General features: G+C 51.3%; 1 protein-coding gene across 3 annotated transcripts; it reads left to right on the forward strand.

The window, feature by feature from the left end:
• Positions 1–7: 7 nt before the first annotated feature.
• Positions 8–20,528, forward strand: Sarm1 (sterile alpha and TIR motif containing 1). 3 transcript variants are annotated; one of them, XM_075991470.1, is made up of 10 exons: positions 8–743; positions 5,775–6,393; positions 7,623–7,835; positions 8,113–8,204; positions 8,311–8,546; positions 10,899–10,964; positions 13,750–13,852; positions 13,918–14,107; positions 18,496–18,617; positions 18,785–20,528. In XM_075991470.1, the coding sequence occupies exons 1-10, from the start codon at positions 277–279 to the stop codon at positions 18,912–18,914; spliced, it is 2,238 nt and encodes a 745-aa protein (XP_075847585.1). In that variant the 5' UTR covers positions 8–276; the 3' UTR covers positions 18,915–20,528. The 3 variants fall into 3 exon arrangements, with proteins under 3 accessions (XP_075847585.1, XP_075847586.1, XP_075847588.1); XM_075991471.1 differs by having other exon boundaries at positions 8,119–8,204; XM_075991473.1 differs by lacking the exon at positions 10,899–10,964.
• The last annotated feature ends 1,924 nt before the right edge of the window (positions 20,529–22,452 follow it).

Below are 22,452 nucleotides of genomic sequence, written 5' to 3' on the forward strand. Positions count from 1 at the left end.
CAAATCTTTGACTCGGCTACTCAGAGGCGTGGTTGCTGTTGAGCATCTCAGCATCACCGAGCAAGAGGCTGGAGCCGTGCTTTGTTCTGGGCACCGGCGCCTCTCTTCCCCTGTCGGTTCCATTCTTTGCTTTCCTCTCCCCGCATCCTCTTCCCCAGACGCTGCGGCTGAGCGCCCTTGCCAGGTTCTGGTTTTTGCTTTTTCCTCCCAAGGCGGGGGTCTCTCCGCCAGGCCCCGCCCCTCCAGGCCCGGCATGTCCCCTGCTGCCCCGCGCCCATGGTCCTGACTCTGCTCTTCTCCGCCTACAAACTGTGCCGCTTCTTCGCCATGTCGAGCCCACGGTCGGGCGCCGATCGGTTGACAGTGCCAGGGCAGGATAGGAATGGAAGCGCCAACCCGTGGTGGGCCGCGGGCCGCGGATCCCGCGAAGTGTCGCCTGGGGTGGGCACCGAGGTGCAAGGCGCCCTGGAGCGTTCTCTGCCGGAGCTGCAGCAGGCGCTGTCCGAGCTGAAGCAGGCAAGCGCGGCGCGGGCGGTGGGCGCGGGCCTCGCCGAGGTCTTCCAGCTAGTAGAGGAGGCCTGGCTGCTGCCGGCCGTGGGTCGCGAGGTGGCCCAGGGTCTGTGCGATGCGATACGCCTGGACGGTGGCCTCGACTTGCTGTTGCGGTTGCTGCAGGCACCGGAGCTAGAGACCCGCGTGCAGGCCGCGCGCCTGCTGGAGCAGATCCTGGTGGCTGAGAACCGGTGAGGGAGAGCGCCGTGAGGTGTGGGGAGGCCAGGGCAGAGGAGGTGGTTGGAGCTGGCATCCTATTGCTGATAGCCGCCTGAGCCCACAGTTCTCCCCTGCATCTGGGTGCCTTTCTGTGCTACCTTTCACCAAGCCAGCCATGACCTCATTCTGCAGTGTCTGATCAGGAACAAAAAGTTTTTTGCTGGATTGAGAGGGTGGGGGCAGAGAAAACTGAGACACATTCCCTTCCTCTGTATGTGGGAACAGACTAAGCCTGGCTGGCTGTCCTTCACCTACCTCTTGGGACCTTCTCTGAATTATGAAGCACTCAGAGAGCTCACTTTCCCAATCCTCTGGTGCCAGAGCAAAACGGGTTGTCACATTCCTAATTCTCGCCCAAACCTCAGACTCTTAGCTCAGAAATTTTAGAAAAGTCACTTTCAGCATGCTGCCCTCACAAGTACCAGGGAAATGAGCGAGGGGCGTTTTGAACTACGCGGAAAGACTACAACTGTCAAAAATGTGCACACAGAACAGTTTAGGTTGGGAGACCCAAGGTAAAATGCCGCTTGCCTTACCTCTCTCATCTAACACCTGGTGGCCTATAATGGGCTTGGGCCGTGAATATAGAACCTGAAAATAGAGTGGATGCTTGCTGAATGTGTTGGGGCCCAGTTTGACTGGTGAGGGCTTGGTATGTGGGTTAAGAAGCTAGAACTAGTACCTGTGGAAAGTGGGTTCAGGGAGCACCCTAGGAGAAGCAGGACTGCATGATGCAAACATACTGATATATTTTCAACAATGACAATGACTGTCCTCACCCACCGAGAGCTCTGAAAGAGTAACCACTAGGGACCAGTCCCCAAACACAGGGGGTGTTGCTTCAGGACCAAGGACAGGGCACAAGTCCTAGCCTTCACGCTCTTGCCCCAGAAACCCGGGGGCTCTGCGTTCTTGCTGAGTGTGCAGGGATAAGACTGGAAGGGAAAAAGGGAGGAGCACACTGAGGGTTTACACTGTGGGGATTCCCCTCCTCCATCAATCAGCCTCCTCACCGACTCTTTTTGCCATTCTACTCTGGCAGCTTTAGTCTTCCCCAGGATGTTGCTGCAGTCACTTCCCAGAATCCTAAATGACTTTCTCTCACCTCTGAACTGCCAACAGTGCAGGGCTCTTCAGACCTGGTACCATGACACCCAGTGAGGACACCATCTAACAGTTCTCTAAGTCGTAGCCCCCCTCACCAGGGGAGCAGAATGAATCTAAAGGACATACCCTCAGGGAAGCTAAATGGCCTCCCCCAGAATACTGAGTAATAGAGGAGACTGTTTCTTAATATAAGGAAAGAACAATATTGCACATAAATTCAAAAATGCAAAAGTGTGCAAAAAAGGTATAATGCTGAAAATTCTCAATGAAGCCTCCTCTAAGGAGGAAAACCACTGGACTAATTTTTTGTATATCCTTCCAGAGAGGGGTGGGACATACACAAACATTTGCTCACAGTCACATATAAGCAACTGTCCCCTACTTGGCAGCTGGAATTTGAAACTAGAGCTGCGTACCTCCAAAGATTATGGCCATTTCATCAGACCCACAGTCTCAGACAGCAGAATTGGGAAGGGAATTAGCAGTTTTCACAACCAACACACAGCTTTAACTTCAGGACTGTGTCTGGCTAAGACTTAGGGGTCAGAATAAAGTTCCAGATGTGAACTGATGTTCCCAAATACACCTTTACTTCACAGGGTCTTCGGTGAGTCCTCTGAAAATATGAGTGTTAGATGAGATGGCTTCTTCTTTCAATTTTTCTTTTTATGTGTATGAATGTTTTGCCTGCATGCATATCTGCGTACCATGTGTGTGCAGTACACACAGAGGTCAGAAGAGGATATTGGATACCCTGGGCCTGGAGTTATAGAGGATTGTGAGCCACTATTTGGATTCTGGAAATTGAAACCAAGTACTCTAGAAGGCCAGCCATTGCTCTTACCTGCTGAGCCAACTCCCCAGTCCTGAGATGACTTCTTAGACACATCTAGCCCTGATAGCCTAAGAGTTGACCTAGTCCAAAGTGAAGGTGAAGGATCTTGAACTCCCGAGACAAAGAGACTGACCTCGGGTTTGGAATGACCTTTCTCTGACCTTAGCTTTCCTCGCTGGTGAAAGGAGTGCCTGAGTTCTGATTCCAGGATGGATAGTTAGGACCATTTGTTCCTTTGGGGGTGGGCTGTAGAGAGGCGGAGTAATGAGGTTAGGAAAGCTTTGGACTTAACCAGGCCACACAAGTGTGCAATGCCCTGTACACTGTGCACTGTGATCACTATGGCATCCACAGAGCAAGAATTCTGTTGTTCACTAAGTCTTTGGAAGTCATCTGACTAGGGGACATCGTCTATGGAGGTAGGTGTGGCAGGAAGCCTTCATCTCTGCCTGGAAAGGAGAGTGGCAGCTTGCTTACTCTTCTAGCGGCCTTCGGGATCTGCCTTGGGCTAACCTTCCCTGCAGCAGCCAGTTCCTTAAAGCCTAGACACAAACTAGACATCCCTTCCCTGAAGCTCTTCAGCAGCTTCCTGTTTAAAGTACGGAAGCCTTGAGGAAGCTGAAGAGACTGTCAGGGCTGATTTCTTCCCCTCTCTTTCTTTGGACCCTCTGCTTTAGCATGTGGGAGTGTGGTTAGCTCCCCAGGGGGTACCAGCTCTCATCCAAAAGTTGCAAGCCTGTGCCTGCACCCATCTGCAATGCAAGATCCCCTTCTCCTGGCTCACATCCCAACCATCCTCCTGACCTAATCCCTAAGCAACCATTGAACATATTTCATGTATCTGGTGAGTTCTTTTCTTCTCTTTTGTGATGCTAGGATCTGGAGTCAGGACCCTGAACATGTTAAACAAGCACTTTGCTGTTGAGCTACATTCCCAGCCTGCCTGTCTGTCTGTCTGCCTGCCCGACTTTCTGTTTGTTTGACATAGGGTCTAACTAAATTATATAAGCTTATCTCAAACTCACTATCTAATTGAGTTTCAATTCTCAACTTCTTTTTTGTTTGTTTGTTTGGTTGGTTGGTTTTCTGTGACAGGGTTTCTCTGTGTAACAGTCCTGACTTTCTCAGACACACTTTGTAGACTCATTCTGTAGAACTCACAGAGATCTGCCTGCCTCTGTCTCCCAAGTGCTGGAAATAAAGGTGTGTGTCACCATGCCCAGCTTAATTCTCAACTTCGGAGTAGCTGAGATTAGAGATGTGTGCTGCTGTGCCAACCCTGGTAAAACCTCCAGGCTTGTTCTGACTGCAGGCATTTTTAACTTACACAAATGTCGCTGTGGTATATAGTGCATTATGTTTCCTTTTCCAGCTCCACGTTAGGGTCATAAGACCCTCCATGTTACATACCAGATGTACTGGGACACACCTTTAATCCCAGCACTCAGGAGGCAGAGGCAGGTGGATCTCTGTGAGTTGAGGCCAGCCTGGTCTGCCTAGTGAGTTCTAGGATGGCCAAAGCTACATAGTGAGATCCTGTCTGAAAAAAAAAAAAAACAATAATCATGAAAAAGATTTTTCATGTTACAATGTTACAAATCTTCTCAGTCATTTATTACAGTGGATGAGCACCTGTCCAGTTACTTCTGGGCTTGGTATTGATGGCTCTAACTTCCTCGCTTCACAAATAGCACCGTGTCAAGCATCTTAACACCTGTGCCCTCAGTTGGACTCTTTTTAGGAGAGATTGCCTGCTCTCCAGATTAACCTGCCCAGCTGGCACCCCTCCCACAGTGCTCAAGACCTTTGCAGCCCTCCTGCCCTCTGTGTTTGGCCACTTGCCAGGCAATTGTTACTCCTCTGACTACCCAGAAGACTGTGGTGTCTCTTGGTTGCAGTGTCTCTTTATCTTCGCCGTATTTTGAATTTTCTCCTTCATATATTTTCTAAGACTCTGCTCATTTTTCTATTGAATTCACTACATTTTGTTGGTTTGAATATTTATTTACACACTCTGTGCATAAGTAAATGCTTTATTGTTTTTCTCTTTTTCCTGACTGATGTTAGACACTGTTTATCCCTGGCCTTCCTTCTCTTCCTCAGACATGCTAGCTCATCCATGGCGGGGCCTTTGTCCGGGCTCGTTCCACCCTACCCCCCATTAGGCTCTTCTCTGAGTCGTTTGCAGGCAGGCTTCTCAATATTATTTCCCACATAAATCTCCTTAGACACATCCCGCCTCCATGACATCATCCAGTTTGCTAGCATGGTGCCTTACTAACTCAGAACTTGAGCTCTTATTGGTTACTTGTCCACCCCTGGCCTTGTTGGCTGAATAAGATGTAGCCAGGCTTACTCACTGCTTAGCATCAGCCTCTCGAGTGTCAAGTCGGGCGCATGGGAGGTCCTCAAACAATATCGACCGAGTGAATGAATTAGCACACACCAGTCATGGACTGAAGGGAGCAATCATCCAAGGACAGGCTTAAGAGTGATGTACTTCCAGTGACACATCAAATGACAGGTTCACGTTTATTGTGTTTTACGAATGATCTTTTTAAAAATTTATTTTATTTTTTTTATTGTGTCTCTGTGCTTGTGTGTGCATGTATGTGCAGGTGCACTCCAAGACCAGGAGAAAGCAAAGGTTCCCCAGAACTGGAGTTATAGGCACTTGTGAGAACTGAACTCTGGGCCCCTCTGCAAGAGCATCAAGCAGTCAACGGCTGAGTCATCTCTCCATCCTCTTTATGGATTATCTTGTTAGTCCTGATAATATTTTTATAAGATAGGTATTATTTTCCTGTTCGTAAGGTGAGGAAACTGAAGTTGACAAATGAGGTGTTGGCAATTAGAAAGCAGCAAAGAAGAACCCGGGGGGCCCAGGGATCGGCCATAGAGTTGGAAGCATTCAGCCAGCTTTAGGGAGAAGGTAAAGAGGACAAGGCTGCTGCCTGCGGTGTCTTTTCAGACACTAGTGAGGCCCAGAGATCAGGCCAGGCCTCCGTGAGAAAGCCAAGCTCCGGAGACATCACGTTCTCTTTCTCCTGTCGCCCGGCAGGGATCGTGTGGCGCGGATAGGCCTGGGCGTGATTTTGAACCTGGCAAAGGAACGTGAACCGGTGGAGCTGGCACGGAGCGTGGCGGGCATCTTGGAGCACATGTTCAAGCACTCGGAGGAGACGTGTCAGCGGCTGGTGGCGGCCGGCGGTCTGGACGCGGTGCTGTACTGGTGCCGCCGCACCGACCCAGCGCTATTGCGCCACTGCGCCCTGGCGCTGGCTAATTGCGCGCTGCACGGGGGCCAGGCGGTGCAGAGATGCATGGTGGAGAAGCGCGCTGCCGAGTGGCTCTTCCCTCTTGCCTTCTCCAAGGAGGACGAGCTGCTGCGGCTGCATGCCTGCCTGGCAGTGGCGGTGTTGGCTACCAACAAGGAGGTGGAGCGCGAGGTCGAGCACTCTGGCACGCTAGCGCTCGTCGAGCCTCTCGTGGCATCGCTGGACCCTGGCCGCTTTGCCCGCTGCCTGGTGGACGCCAGTGACACAAGGCAGGGTCGCGGACCAGACGACCTACAAAGCCTGGTGCTGCTGCTCGATTCGTCGCGTTTGGAGGCTCAGTGCATCGGGGCTTTCTATCTGTGTGCTGAGGCTGCCATCAAGAGCCTACAGGGCAAGACCAAGGTACTGATGTAGAGGAGGTGGCTCAAGGGTTAGAGAGAGTCTGGGAAGGTTTCTCAGAGGAAGTGATTTGCAACTGGGGTTTGAGTACTGGTAAGAATGAAGGGTCGCATAGACAGCGATATGGAACATGTCTGCAGAGTCAGATAGGTCTCTGTGACTTTGAGAGGCCTACATATTGAGTTCCAGGTAGAGCTTAAAAAGAAAAAGTATAAGGACTTAGATGAAGCAATCAGAAGGTAGAGGGACCAGTCATTTGGGCCTTGAAGACAAGGCTCAACGTTGAACTTGGTCTTTGGGGCCAGAGAAGGTACTGAGAAGTTTTAAAATAGGAGACCCTCGATTTTTACAAAAATCAACCTGGCTGCTGTAGAAGTGGGGGTGACAAGGGTAGCTCGAGGCTGTTGTGAGTGCTGGGAAGGCAAACAGAGAAAGTGGAGGAAGGAAGGAATGTGGACTATCGCAGAGAGAAGCAGACAGATTAGGGATTTATGCTTGGGAAGGGACGAGGGGGCTGATGGTGCTTCTTGGCCAAGAACATGAGAACATGAGGGTGGAGATCACAGGGGAAGAGGGGAAGACCCGCGGGCACTACTGAGCCCGGGGTGCCCAGCAGAGGTTCAGTTGGCAGCTAAGCCACCTGCATCTAGAGTCTGGGAAAGAGATGGCCCCCGGAGAAAGAGGACCTCGATGTGAATGGCTGTCACCTGAGTCACAAAGGGTCCCTATGGCCAAGATTTAAACCACAGCCTTTGCCTGCTTCCCGAGTTACCGTGACCTTGGGCAGCTAGCTTTCCCCCTCTGGAACACGTTTTGGCTTTTTGTAAAATTGAAGGAGTCACTGGAATGCATGGAGGAGTCTCTGATCTATCTGGATTCCTATGATTTAGTGGGGTTCCAATCAAGCTAGAAAAAAACTAAGGGTTTAGGAACACTTCTGATGTGGGAGTTGGGAGTGTGGGATTTAGGGTCTGCTGCCACCTAGCGTCCATATTGAGGCTATATTCCAGGGCGGATGGGCGTGGAAGCTGGAGCTCAAAATCAAAGAGTGGATGCGTTTCAGGAGGGAAACTGCATGGGGGACGGAGGAGAAAGGACTACACGCGTGACTTAGTAATCAAGGCTAGGACAGTTTGTGGGCCTTTCCTCAGAAGAGAGATGGGACTAGGCACGTCTGGTGGCAGCTGGGGAGCTGAGAACCTTAGGCTCCCTCATCCGTCCTCCTTCCTAAGGTGTTCAGCGACATCGGTGCCATCCAGAGCTTGAAACGCGTAGTTTCTTACTCCACTAATGGCACCACGTCGGCGCTGGCGAAGCGCGCGCTGCGCCTGTTGGGCGAGGAGGTACCCCGGCGCATCCTGCCCTGCGTGGCCAGCTGGAAGGAGGCCGAAGTCCAAACCTGGCTGCAACAGATCGGCTTCTCCCAGTACTGCGAGAACTTTCGGGTAGAGCCGCGGGCAGTCATCTCCCCTTACACCAAGTGGGCGCATTCCTGACGGGCGTGAGGTTGCTGGGGGCGTCCTGAGCACAGGCGTCCGCGTGCCCTGTAGGCCTCACGCCAGCAGCGCCACCGCGGTCTTTTAGGGGTGGGAAACCCTCAGTTAGCCACCCTCAGAGTCCCATCAGCTTCCACCACCACCTCCTGTTCCTTTCCCTTGCATCTTGTGCTGTGGGGCGGAGGGAGGAGAAGGAGAGCCTTCCTCACCTCTCCCCCTCCCCCAGGATCAGCAGGTAGATGGTGACCTGCTTCTACGGCTTACAGAGGAAGAACTCCAGACAGACCTGGGCATGAAATCCAGCATTACCCGCAAGAGGCAAGGAGCCCCCAGTCAGTCCAACCCAGTCTCCCCCTCTGCCACCAGCCCATGCTTAACACCCTTAGCATCAAAACTGTAACATCGTTTTCTACCTGCTGGGCAGGTTCTTTAGGGAGCTCACGGAGCTCAAGACCTTTGCTAGCTACGCTACATGCGACCGCAGCAACCTAGCAGACTGGCTAGGCAGCCTGGACCCTCGCTTCCGCCAGTACACCTACGGCCTGGTCAGCTGCGGCCTGGATCGCTCCCTGTTGCACCGCGTGTCAGAGCAGCAGCTCCTGGAGGACTGTGGCATCCGCCTGGGGGTGCATCGCTCACGTATCCTCTCTGCAGCCCGAGGTAAGCGCGCCCACCTGAGAACCCCACCCGACTCCAGCTCCAATCCTGAAAGGGAGGGGCGGCCCCGGCTGGAGAATCTACCTCCCTGAGGTGTGAGCATCTGACTGGGTTAGACTGACTTTGAGGATGAAAAGATGAGCCTGTGGCCTTTTGCCCTTAAGAAGTCCTCCACCTGGGGGCTGGAGAGATGGCTCAGTGGTTAAGAGCATTGCCTGCTCTTCCAAAGGTCCTGAGTTCAATTCCCAGCAACCACATGGTGGGTCACAACCATCAGGAATGAGGTCTGGTGCCCTCTTCTGGCCTGCAGACATACACACAGACAGAATATTGTATACATAATAAGTAAATAAATATTTAAAAAAAAAAAAAGAAGTCCTCCACCTGAGATGGGTACCAGGGAGGGAGATAGGAGGTATACAATCAGCAGGTGGCCGTGGTAGGAAGTATTCCCAGGACTCCTGTGGGAGCCCAGAGGAATCACTGCCTGTCTTGGTCACCCAAGTTCAGACTTGGAGAGGAGGAGGTGTTGTCCAGGTTTTGAGGGATGTGGGGGGGGGGGCAGGGAGAACAGGAAGGGCAACAGGCAGGCAGGGCTAGCTTTAGCAAGAATAAGAACAGGTAGGGCAGTACATGGGTGCCACTGAAGGGCACTGGTGGTTTGGGGAGGAGATGTGAGAGTTGGGGGAAAGCTTGCCCTAGTATCCGGCAGCTTACAAAGCCTGGGTTCTGGCAGTACGTCCCAGCAGAGCCTCGGGCACTGGCAGTCTCCTTTTCTCACTGGCTTCTTTCAATGGACAGTTGCTCTTTGGCTAGCTCTTACATGTCCATAACTGTGTATTCCAGGTATCACAGTTTTTTTAAGACTGATTTTTACTTTGTTTTTTTTTAATATTTATTTATTTACTATGTATACAATATTCTTTCTGTGTGTATGCCTGCAGGCCAGAAGAGGGCACCAGACCTCATTACAGATGGTTGTGAGCCACCATGTGGTTGCTGGGAATTGAACTCAGGACCTTTGGAAGAGCAGGCAATGCTCTTAACCTCTGAGCCATCTCTCCAGCCCCCTGATTTTTACTTTGTATATGAGAGTTTGAGTGTGTATGTGTGTGTACCTCATGAGTTTCTGTTGCCCATAGCAACCAGAAGAGGGGGGCTGGAAAGATGGCTCAGAGCACTGTCTGCTCTTCCAGAGATCATGAGTTCAATTCCCAGCAACCACATGGTGGCTCACAACCATCTATAATGGGATCTGGCGCCCTCTTCTGGCGTGCAGACACACATGCAAACAGAATTCTGTACACATAATAAATAAAATCTTAAAAAAACAAAAAAGCAGACTAGAGCATCAGAGCCCCTATGACTGGAGTTACAAATGGTTGTGAGCCACCTTGTAATGCCAGAGACTGGACCTGGGTCCTCTCGAAGACCTGCAAGTGCTCTTAACTTCTGAGTCATCTCTCCAGCACTCGTAGTTAAGTTTTTAATGTATAATCTCATAGCTGAGTGTGGAATTATGCACATGTAACCCCAGCACTTGGGAGGCAGAGGCAGGAGGATTACTGAAAGTTCAAGACCAGCTTGGTCTACACATGGAGTCCAGGGCCATCCAAGGCCGCGTGAGGCAATCCTGTCTCAAAAAACAAACAGATCAAAAGATAACCCGCTTATTTCTATAACCATTCTATCTAGTAGGAGTTCATTATTTTAAATCAACTTTTAAAAAACTTTTAAAGAGCAATACGAGGTAAGGTGGCTCCGTGGGCAAAGGTTCTTGTGGCTAAGCCTGAGATCAACCTCCATGACTCACACTGTCGGAGAGGATACACTCCCCCAGGTTGCCCTCTGGCCTCCACAGGCTCCGTGGCACCCCACCCCATGAATATATAAATGTAAGAAAACATTTTTTTTGAAAGAGACCTGAACTTGAAAAATAAACATACCAGCATCCAGCTTGAGGTATTTTGAAAAGTGTGCCCTGTGCAATCAAATGTTTCTATCATAAGCTTTCATTTTAGAGATAATAAAATGAAAATAAAAGAATTTAAAAACATTTCCCAAGATTATAAAAGCCATTAAATGACTGGGATCTGAGCCCACTGTTTGATTTTTCTTTCTGCATCATAAGCAGACAAATGTGTGTGGTGTTAATTATGAATATTATTAGAAAATGAGTCCGTTTCATTTATCCTTCTGTTCAACAAGAACTGCTAAGCATCGACATGGCGCTGGGGACTGTCTCCTCTGCCTCAAGAAGGTCAGCTTTTATCTTTTAGCTCCCAACGAAACTCCATGATTTCTTTTGTTGCTGTTGCTTGTTTGTTTTGCTTTGTTTCATTTTTTTTGAGACAGAATCTCTCTACGGAGCCTCAGAACAGACTGACCCTGAACTTCCCACATGCTGTGCCAGGGTTGCAGGTGTGAACCACCATGCACGGTTTATGTTTTTCACATTTTATTGCTTTGGTGTGTGTGTGGTATTGCAGTCAAGCCAATGGCCTTGCACTTGAGAAGCACGTGTTTCTCTTCTGAGCCACATTCCCTGGCCATGCATGGTTTCTTATCTTATTACACTTGTGTGTGTGTCAGTATTGGGGTGTCAGTATTGGGGGGCAAGCATGCCGTAGCACCCATGTGGACGTTCGAAGTCAGTTTTGGTCACTTGGTTCTCTCCTGGCCACCAGAGTTCCCGGATTTGGACTCAGGTTGGCAGACTTGATGGCAAGTGTCTTTTACCGCTGAGCCATCTTCCTGGCCCATGCAGTTTTTTGTTTTTGTTTTGTTTTTTTCATAGGGGCAATGACCTACTCAGAGGGCAATTTTAGGGAGATCCCTCTGGTGATGTGGCATGTGGAATGGGATGGTTAATCCTAAATGGCTTGGGGAGCTATCTTAGTTAGGGTTTCTTCTTTTTTTTAATATTTATTTATGTATGTATGTATGTATGTATTTATTTATTATGTATACAATGTTCTGTCTGTGTGTATGTCTGCAGGCCAGAAGAGGGCACCAGACCCCATTACAGATGGTTGTGAGCCACCATGTGGTTGCTGGGAATTGAACTCAGGACCTTTGGAAGAGCAGGCAATGCTCTTAACCACTGAGCCATCTCTCCAGCCCTTAGTTAGGGTTTCTATTGCTGAGAGACGCCATGACACAGCAACTCCCTTCGGAGCATTGGAGTGGCTGGTTTACAGTTCAGAGGTTCAGTCTATTGTCACCATGGCGGGAAACATGGCGGCATGCAGGCAGAGCTGGTGCTGTCTACAACTTGATCAGAAAGTGGGCTGAGATATGGGCAGTATCTTGAACACAAGCGATGGCAAAACCTGTCTCCATAGTGACACACTTCCTCCAACAAGGCCACCCTTACTCCAACAAAGCCACACCTCCTTATAATGCCTCTCCCTATGAGATTATGGGACCACTTGCATTCAAACTGCCACAGGAGCCCATTGAGGAGGCTGGTGCCGGACACCTGCAGCACGGAGTCCCAGATGTTGAGTAAACCGGAGGGAGACTCCACACAGTAAGAAGCCTGTGCTGACTACCGCACAGCAGCGCCACGAGGGTGGAGTTTGCTCTGTTTCGTTTCCTGCTGTATTCCTAGCACTGAGGCTGACAGCCAGCATCTTGTACAAGCTTAGTGAATTAGATGATCCTGGCTGGGAGCAATGTGACTCTCTCTCCCGCTCTCGTGTGTGTCAGTGTGTATGCGTGTCAGCATGTGTGTGTGTGTCAGTGTGTATGTGTGTCAGTGTGTATGTGTGTGTGTCAGTGTGTGTGTATGTGTGTCAGTGTGTATGTGTGTGTCAGTGTGTATGTGTGTGTTAGTGTGTATGTGTGTGTTAGTGTGTGTCAGTGTGTATGTGTGTGTCAGTGTGTATGTGTATGTCAGTGTGTATGTGTGTGTCAGTGTGTGTATTAGTGTGTGTCAGTGTGTATGTGTGTGTTAGTGTGTGTCAGTGTGTATGTGTGTGTGTCAGTGTGTATGCATGTTAGCATGTGTGTCAGTGTGTATGAATGTCAGTGTGTATGTGTGTGTTAGTGTGTGTCAGTGTGTATGTGTGTGTCAGTGTGTATGCATGTCAATGTGTATGTGTGTGTTAGTGTGTGTCAGTGTGTATGTGTGTGTCAGTGTGTATGCATGTCAATGTGTATGTGTGTGTTAGTGTGTGTCAGTGTGTATGTGTGTGTTAGTGTGTGTCAGTGTGTATGTGTGTGTCAGTGTGTATGTGTGTGTCAGTGTGTATGTGTGTGTCAGTGTGTATGTGTGTGTCAGTGTGTATGTGTGTGTCAGTGTGTATGTGTGTGTCAGTGTGTGTGTATGTGTGTCAGTGTGTATGTGTGTGTGTCAGTGTGTATGTGTGTGTCAGTGTGTATGTGTGTGTGTCAGTGTGTATGTGTGTGTCAGTGTGTATGTGTGTCAGTGTGTATGTTTGTGTCAGTGTGTATGTGATCAGACAGGGTCTCATGTAGTTCAGTCTGGTCTTAAACTTGCTATATAGTTGAGACTAGCCTTGAACTTGTGATCTTTCTGCCGCCACCCCCCTGAGATGACAGGAACACACCACCATGCCCAGCTTTCAGTTCCCCTCACGGTGATGTGAAGCACAGCCGCGTTCCCAATCTCATCACAGTTCTCTAGATTCTGTGAGGCCGGCTTTGCATGGGCCGTCTTAGCTTAGCTGCAGGTGGCTGTGGCTGTTCTGAGCCGGGCTGAGGTGGGGTGTCCGGGAGGTGTATTCAGTACACCTCCCCTTGCCGTCCTTCACACTCATTGTGGCTTGCCGGGACACTGGCAGCATTTGAAGCTGAGGAGCACCAGCTTTTACTAAGATGTTAGGCAGGAGTTGAGGCAGAAGCCTGGGTTCCTGGTGGAAATGAGGAAGAAGGGCCAAGGGGAAGGAAGGGCTCAGTTTGGAGTGCTTGTGGGCAACTGGCTAGAGTCTGCAGTTCAGAAGGCAGGGGGAGCTAGAGAGCCATGTCAGTGCCCCTAACCACTGACCCTTCCTGCCCAGGACTAGCAGAGGGTTGACTTTCCTTCCCATGGGATCCTCTTCTCCATCTCAGTGACCCTCAGTGACCTTTTCTGCCCAGACTGGCCTGAGAAGTTTGAGTAGACAGGGGGCTAAGAGGACAGACCTGGTGCTGAGGTGGGGAGGGGCCACCTTCACCCCCATGTCTCTTTTCTTGGCCCCAGAAATGCTACATTCGCCATTGCCCTGTGCTGGCAGCAAGCCCAGCGGAGACACCCCAGACGTCTTTATCAGCTACCGGCGGAGTTCGGGTTCCCAGCTGGCCAGGTGAGGCGGGTGGGCAGGTGGCTGGGGTTTGGGGCGGGGCCACAGTGTTGACCCTGTTTCTTCAGCCTCCTGAAGGTGCACCTGCAGCTGCACGGCTTCAGTGTCTTCATTGATGTGGAGAAGCTGGAAGCCGGCAAGTTCGAGGACAAGCTCATCCAGAGTGTCATGGCAGCTCGAAACTTTGTTCTGGTGCTATCTGCTGGGGCGCTGGACAAATGCATGCAGGACCATGACTGCAAGGACTGGGTGCACAAGGTAGGTGCTGGTCTGGGCCTCTGTGGTGAAATACTGTGTGGGTGGAGGAGACGAAGCTTTCCCCTCATCCCACGCCCCCGCCACACTCAATCCCAGATCATCTTTCTGACTCGGCTGAAGTCAGGAGCCATTGCTGAGTCTGGAGTAGGATTCTAGCTACCTAGGCTCTTGCAGCCTCAGTTTTCTCATCTACAAGGTAGGGATGGCTTACCTGTCCTGTTTGTGTGTAAGGTTGTACAGTGAGACCAGGGAGGGATAAAAATGCATGCAAGATACAACATCTGTGAGCTGTATTATAGGTGGTGCATCCTATAATCCCAGCACTCGAGAGGCAGAGGCGAGATTACCTCAAGTTCAGGACCAGTCATGTCTAGTTATCTATTTCTGGACAAGCCAGGGCTACCTAGGAAGACCCTCTCTCAAAACCCAAAGTAAACCCCAAAACAAGACCCTTCACAAGGATCACCTGAAGTCATCAGAAAACACAGACATTTACATTATGATTCATAATGGTAGCACAACTGCAGTTATGCCATTACAGGCCATGTAATAGTTTTATGGTTGGGTCACCACAGCATGAGGAACTGTACTAGAAGACAGTAGCATTAGGAAGTTGAGCCACTGATCTAAGATATTGTTAAAAGGACCCAAAGGGCTCAATTAGGAAGCCTTCAGCAGAAAGCCTGGCACATAATGGCAGCAATTATTATTATTAATTGAATTTTTGTGTCTGCATCTGTTTAATTCACCATTGTACCTCCAGTCAATGATTTAGCCCTCGCAGAAGGCACAGACCACGGATCCATAGCACACCTATAGATTAACAGTCATGCATTGGTCAGTCGGAATCGGAGCCTGGGCTGAGGGATGCAGTAGCCAGCTGAGGTTTGGATGCTTCCATGCAGCTGAGGACAAGGATATGGCCACAATGAGCCTGAGCTGTGGCACTGGCCTGTAGACCCAGCCACTCAGGAGGCTGAGGCTGGATGATGGCTTTGAGCCCAAGACCTTATCTCTTAGAGACAGAACAAGACAATGAGGCTGGAGAAAATGCTGTGTTATCGAGGAGGACCAGAGTTAGTTCCCAGCACTTACAGCCTCCTGCGATCCCAGTTCCAGGCCATCTAAGGAAACCTTTTGCCCTCCCAGGGCACGTGCACTTGTGTGCACAGCACACAATCACACACACACATGCCCCTCACATGCTCACACAAGCATGCATATGCACATAGACATACACACAAATACACGTAATTTAAAATAAAAAATAGAGCTGGGGGTATTGGCACACGCCTTTAATCCCTAAGTTAGGGTTTCTTATTCATGTGAAGAGACACCATGGCCCTGGCAATTTTTTATTTATTTATTTATTTTTGGTTATTCAAAACAGGGTTTCTCTGTATATCTCTGACTGCCCTGGAACTTGATTTGTAGACCAGGCTGGCCTCGAGCTCACAGAGTTCCTCCTGCCTCTGCCTCTGCCTCTGCCTCTGCCTCCCTGAGTGCTGGGATTAAAGGACTCACCCAGATGCTTAGGAGAGGCAGCCAGGCTTGGACGACACAGCCCTGGATGCGCTTGAACTCTGAAGGCCCGGAGTCCTCCCGGGCTGCTTGTTTGAGGGGTTTGGGAGGAAGCACCTTCCGCTCTTGGCTTCCCTCCCTGTTTTCTTACGATGATGAGGCTCCAGGAGCACAGTCTATGTGAAAGCCCATAGCTCTCTTCTCAGGCTCCACCACTGAGCCTGGTGAGGGTGGAGCATCCAGGCAGTTGGCGTGGCTCACTCCTTGGATTTTGTCCCAAAGCCTCTGTCATTCTCTTGGTTTGCTTGTGGGGCCTAATTGTCTCTGGTTTTCATACTCCCTTCCCGGAAGCCACATTTAGTGGCTAATCAATACACAAACCCACAAGTGAACTGCACTTAAAAATGTCCCATCCCTGATGGGACTTGAAAGGCAGAACCCATTTGGTAAGTGCTTACCAGATCACTATTAACGGTGAATAATGTCCCTGAACAGTCTGTGGGGCAAGTTTTATCTCTGTACTTTACAGAGAAGGAGCCCATTATTTCCTTTTTTAAAAAATTACTTTTCCCTTTTTGGAGATAGGGTATAGCTATGTATACCCCAGGCTAGCCCCAAATTCACAGTCCCCCACCTTAGCCTTCCCTTGTGCTAGGATTACAGACCTGAGCCACCACACCCCACTGCTCCTTAAATATGCAGTTTTAAGAGCTAGCCCCTGCTCTACTCACTTGCTGTGGAGTGTTGCCATTATTCCACCTAACAACCCTGTAAGATCACTGCCTGGCATTAACCCCGAGCTCCATATTGGAAAACAGACTTTGACAGCCCATTATCCTAGCCTTGGGTCGCAGAGCCTGTGTCGGAGACCCCACATAGTCCTTCTTTCTTTTGAGGTTGTAACCGAACACTGGACAGGAAGAAACTCCGGGGAGGAAGGGTTTATTGTAGCTGACAAAGCTGGGGCGACCTCCATTGTGGTAAGGAAAGCCAAGAGGTCAGCCGCAGGGGGAGACTGCTAGCTCTCACCTTTGGAGCAGGAAGCAGAGGGCGTGACATTCATCTGGCTTTCTCCCCCTCCCCGCCCCTGCAGTCAGTCTGGGACCTCAGCCCATGGAATGGTGCCAGCTACATTCAGGGCAGTTTGTCCCCCCTTAGTTATTCCCTCCCCTCTAGAAACACCCCAATAGACACGCCTGAAGGTATGAGCCTCACTAATGCTCTGCGTGTTTTACAAATGCATTCTGCTTGTGTGTGTGTGAGAGAGAGAGAGAGCACGCGTGCACACACATGTACATGCACACGAGTACATGTAACACAGCACAATGAGGAAATGGGGAACAACCCACATGAATCAGTTCTTTCCTTCCACCACGGAAGCGACTGATCCCAGGTTGCCAGGCTTTGTGGCAAGCACCTTTGCCTGTTGAACCACCTCACTGGCTCTCTGGGGTTTTTGCTCATTTGGTTTCTTGAGACAGGGTTTCTCTGTGTAACAGCTCTGACTGTTCTGGAACTCACTCTGTAAACCAGGCTGACCTTGGACCTTCTGGGTAATTTTGTTTTGTTTTGTTTTTTGTTTTTATTGAGCTATACATTTTCCCCAGTCCCCTTCAACTTTTTTTTAATCCAAAAGAGTCAACAATCAAAATGAACCCGGATTCTTTTTATTTCGGAATACAGCCCCCAACTACTATGTGTATTGCTTCATGCATTCATCCGTCCAGTCAGTACTCAAGAAGGGCTGACTGTGGGCAGGGCTTTGTGAAAGATGCCAAGAAGTATGGTTAATGAAAACCAGGCACGGCCCCTGCCCTTAGTCACCTTGTGACACCAGGGAGAAGAAACTTCAACTAAATCACCCCTGAACTGAATTAGTTGAAGTTTGCCGCAGAGCCGGTGGGAACCCGCACGGGAGAGCTGACTTGATCGGGATGTTCAGGCAGGTTCCTTGGAGAAGTACTGATTGAGCTTAGACCAAAGCCGTGAGTGGATCTAGGTGGGAGAGCAACGGTCTAAGGAAGAGGGGCAAGATGAGAGATCAGAGTGGTAGAACCTTGGTGCTTACTGAGTTCCACCCCATGGTCTATGAACCACCCTGGAAGCTCTTCAGCCCCCACTCACGAGGGGATCTTGTGGAGGTTTTAGACAGAGGCACGGCTGATGAAATTGTCGCTACTGGCACTGAACTCATCCTGCAGCCCCTCCTGAAAAGTGGGTGGACCTCAGAAGTCCTAAGCCCCGTGCTGTGGTTGGTCTTTCTGATACCCAACCCCCATCAGGAATTTTCTAGGCCCCTTCCCCCATCCAAACTCTGGCTAGGATCATGGCAATAGTAAAATTACACTCAGGAGACTCCAGTAGTTTTAGGCGCTCTAGGCACGCCTGTCCCAGATAAAGACACACGGTTTATAAATTACCGTGAAAGCTGAGAGCAGCCAGGGTACGTTCCAGAGAGTCTCAATCCAGGGGTGCTCTCACTTGTGGTGACCTCAGGGCTGTTGGGTGGGATGGAGGTCTTGTGTCGGTCAGATCTCCATCACACGACAAACATCCAGGACAGTCAACAGGAAAGGGAAGATTTACTGTGGTCCATGGATGCTGAGCTTTTGGCCCTGCTGCCTTGAGTCCTGCTGTGCAGTAGAACATATGTCAGAAGGCACAGAGGGGGGAAGGCGCAGGGTACCTTTCTAGGCATACCCCTTCCTGCCCCCCCATGACCTACTTTATGCAATCAGTCCCCACTCCTGACATCTTCACCAATTCCCAACAGCGTCATCTGCTGGGGACTGAACATCCAAGACATGAGCTTCGCAGGGGTTATTCAAGATCAAACCACAACAGTCTCTTTCTCCTTCTTTTCCCAGGAGATTGTGACTGCTTTAAGCTGTGGCAAGAACATTGTGCCCATCATTGATGGCTTTGAGTGGCCCGAGCCCCAGACACTGCCTGAGGACATGCAGGCTGTGCTTACCTTCAACGGCATCAAGTAAGACCCAGGGAGAGTTAAGGAGCTGTGTGTGTGTGTGTGTGTGTGTGTGTGTGTGGTGTGTGTGTGTGTGTGTGTGTGTGTGTGTGTGTGTGTGTGTAGAAAATGGCGCTGGCCCACAGCAGCCCCTGCCCACCCTCTGACCCATTTGGCCTCTGTGTCCACAGATGGTCCCACGAGTACCAGGAGGCCACCATCGAGAAAATCATCCGCTTCCTTCAGGGCCGCCCCTCTCAGGACTCCTCTGCCGGCTCTGACACCAGTCTGGACGGAACTGCACCAATGGGTCTGCCTTAGCCTGTCCCCAGTTCCCACGCCCTGCAGTGACCCCTGGTTCCATTATCTCCCCATCCTTAAAGGAATAGCTCCTCTAGAGCCGCCCTGGGCTGAGGCAAACCAGACCCTTCTCAGGAAATGGCTTTCCCTGCTGCCACACAGTGGCCCACTTCTAACCCAGAGATGCCAGGCATGGGGTTAAATGAGAGGACTCCTCTGTCAGGCCCTGCCTTCAGGTTCCAACATCCCATGCCCCCGCTTAGTTCTGGACACTCAAGATAGTATCTCTGGTCTCCTGCCCAAGAGCAGCCAGCTCGGGTAGGGTGAGCTTGGCAGGCCCTTGCAGGAGTCAGGACAATGCCTAGGCCCTCTATTTGGGCCCAGGAGGCATCTGGGGTTGAGGATCCCCCAAAAGCTGTCTACTCACATTGTGCCTGGCCCCTGGCTCACCTGGATTCCTGCTGCCTCATGGCCTTGCTCTGTAACTAATTAGTACCCCTGCCAGATTTCTTTAGGCAGCCTCCTTTGCCATACTGGGAGTCAGGGTCCATCTGAGCTGGCACTCTGCCTGGCCTTGCTGCCCTTTCTGGTGCAAGAAAGGACCCTTACTTGTTCAGGGAGACCGTAAGAATCCACCCTATCCCAAACCTCTGTGCTGTGCCTAAGGCTCTTGCCTGGCCTGTTCTACCTGGCTTCTCCAGCTCCTCATCCACACAGGGCTAAGAGAAGGAGACCAGGGAAGCTTCAGCAGCACCAGTAGCCAGGGCAGAGCCTGTACCCTGGGAAAGAGGCAAGACCTCTGCAGACAAGGGCCAGTTCGTGGGGCCATCTCCCCCACAGAAGTGTGTCCACATCCGCTGGGAATCTTATCAAAACACAGAGCAAGCCATCTGGGAAGTTCCTGAGCCGCTGCCGTCTGCAGATTCCCACGGGAGCTCATGCAAGGTCCTCACCAGCCCCTGTCACGTTCCAAACACCCCAGTCTGGTTCCTAACCCTCCCTGGAGGCTTTTCCAGTCCCGTCACCCCAGTTTTACAGAGAGGAATGGCTGAGTGATAGGCCCAGGTCCCCAAATCAGTGGTGGCAGCCTCAGATTCTGCCCTAGTCCTGACACCCAGCACCAGTGTCCAGCCCATTGGCTCTTGCCAATACCCAGCCTCTAGCTTGGAGTCAGCTGGCATCACCCCACTGCTGACCTCTGGGGTCACACACTTCTCCAGAAGCTGGCCAGGTTACTTGCCCTCAGTCCCCACTGTCAGAGAGTCAAAGGGCTTTCTCTCCAGGCTTAGGGACACCTTCTCCTTGACTGTCCTTCTTGCCAAAGACCCCATCGTCCATGGGTCATGGTTGGCCTCTGGCTGTGACTATCTGTAGTCCTGGTCCTGCCACCAGTACCAGCCCACATGCTGTTCTGAGGTGAGGCAGATGGAATGGTACCCTTGATGACGAAGTCAATAACGATACAGTGTGAGTTCCTCCAGGGAAACCTATCTATCTCCAGTCCACACTTTCCAGAGGGCCCCGTGGGCAGCACTCAAGAAGTTTCTGGGTTTTCTTATTTGGGACACAGGTCACTACTACCTCTGCTGTCTGGCCTTCCGTTGACCTGTCCCCTCCTGTCTTCCTGGGAACCAGAGCACAGCCTTCTGCCCCAGTCAGGGTAGCAGTGCCAAGCCTCCTCTAGCAAGGTACTCTGCTCTGTGGTGACACAGCTCAGACTGCAGGCAGAGCTAAGCAAGGCTGACCACACTGACCTCAAGACGGGCTCTTCAGTAGCCTTTCAGGCTGCCCAGGTTTGCATGGTCTGTGGGTACAGCGTTTTCTGCCTGGCTGGGCTATATAGCTGTTGCCCCAAGCTGGGGCTGAGTCAGGGTGGTCACTACACTACACCCCTACCCCTCTCTAGTGGGCGACATTAAGAGGGTAAACATCCAGCCACAGTGCGTTCATCCCTTAACTAGGCATCTCATCCTGGGGTGCAGGGAGATGGAGGGATCCAGAGCATCCGACCACTGTGCTTCCTAACATCCAATTAGAGGGGTCCTTGTAACCAGACAGTTTGGGTGGAAAGCCGACCCAGCTTTCTTTATTCAAGGTCAAGGTGCCAGAGTGGAGCCTTTCTCTCCTCACAGTGGTGGAGTCAGTAGAAGGCCTCTTCTTGCTGAGTTCCCACCTCCAAGGGGGCAGTGAGGCAGGAGTGGACCCCACTGCAGCTCAGGGGCCTTAGAGGGGCAGCAAGGCAGGCGTGGACCCCGCCACCTTAGTTTTCCCTGGAGACTTCTCTTTCACCTGCAGTTTCGCGGGGAAACCGCCTTGCAGGGTGGGTGGTAGGTGCAGGTGCAGGGTCTAGCTCTCACAGACAGTTCTGGCTGGAACACTAACAAACCTCCCACTTTGGGTCGGCCTGAAGAGGACTGCCAATTGCCAAAAATTAGCAGCTTCACAACAGGCCAGAGTCTGCCTCTCAGCTCTGGGCAGGAAGGATGGTATCAGTGCACGGCCCTGCTCAGCACTGAACTACATGGAGGGCCAAATGGCAGCCAGCAGAGATCTTGCTGGGGCTGGTGGAGCCATGAAGCCAGCGGGGTAGTGACTCAACAGACCCACAGGAAGGAGCAGCCAGGGCTGGGGCCCAAGTGTCTCTGCTGCTCTGAGAATGTCTCACAAGCTTTTCACCCCTCAGCACCTTAGAGAGCTGGAGCTCTAAGGGACATGCCCGGGACTACCCCTGCAGGCAGCTCAGGAACTCCAGCCCAGCAGCTGCTTGTGTCTGACCTGTGCCAAACAGGCTGAGAGCGGGAAGACAGAAAGCCCCAAAGCCCAGTGACTCTTCAGTCTGACTCAAATGATTTACTGTGACAACTGACATAGCTGAGGTCAAAGGTGAACAGGCTGAGGTCAAGGATGGGCAGACTGAGGTCAAGTGTGGGCTGAGGTCAAGGGTGAACAGGCTGAGGTCAAAGGTGAACAGGCTGAGGTCAAGGGTGGACGGGCTGAGGTCAAGTGTGGGCTGAGGTCAAAGGTGAACAGGCTGAGGTCGCGGTGGACAGGCTGAGGTCAAGTGTGGGCTGAGGTCAAAAATGAACAGGCTGAGGTAGCGGTGAACAAGCTGAGGTCAAGGGTGGACGGGCTGAGGTCAAGGGTGGGCAGGTTGAGGTTAAGGGTGGACAGGCTGGAGTCAAGGGTGAACAGGCTGAGGTGGAACAGGCTGAGGTCAAGGGTGGACAGGCTGAGGTCAAGGGTGGACGGGCTGAGGTCAAGGGTGGACAGGCTGAGGTCAAGGGTGAACAGGCTGAGGTCAAGGGTGGGCTGAGGTCAAAGGTGAACAGGCTGAGGTCACAGTGGACAGGCTGAGGTCACGGTGGACAGGCTGAGGTCAAAGGTGGATAGGCTGAGGTCAAGGGTGGATAGGCTGAGGTCACAGTGGACAGGCTGAGGTCAAAGGTGGATAGGCTGAAGTCAAGGGTGAATAGGCAGAGGTCACGTGGACAGGCTGAGGTCAAGGACTGATTCCCATTCACACACAGTGCTTCTCCCACTGGGGCCAAGTCTCCCCACA

The sequence above is a fragment of the Microtus pennsylvanicus genome, chromosome 11 (genome assembly GCF_037038515.1).
Source record: "Microtus pennsylvanicus isolate mMicPen1 chromosome 11, mMicPen1.hap1, whole genome shotgun sequence".
In the NCBI taxonomy this organism is placed as follows: domain Eukaryota; kingdom Metazoa; phylum Chordata; class Mammalia; order Rodentia; family Cricetidae; genus Microtus; species Microtus pennsylvanicus.

Bases quoted from the DNA above. Each gene is read 5' to 3' on its own strand.
- Sarm1 (XM_075991470.1), top strand. From the start codon at position 277: ATGGTCCTGACTCTGCTCTTCTCCGCCTACAAACTGTGCCGCTTCTTC. The intron at 13,853-13,917 runs GTGAGGCGGGTG...CTGTTTCTTCAG, and splicing joins TCGGGTTCCCAGCTGGCCAG to CCTCCTGAAGGTGCACCTGC. The intron at 14,108-18,495 runs GTAGGTGCTGGT...TTCTTTTCCCAG, and splicing joins GCAAGGACTGGGTGCACAAG to GAGATTGTGACTGCTTTAAG.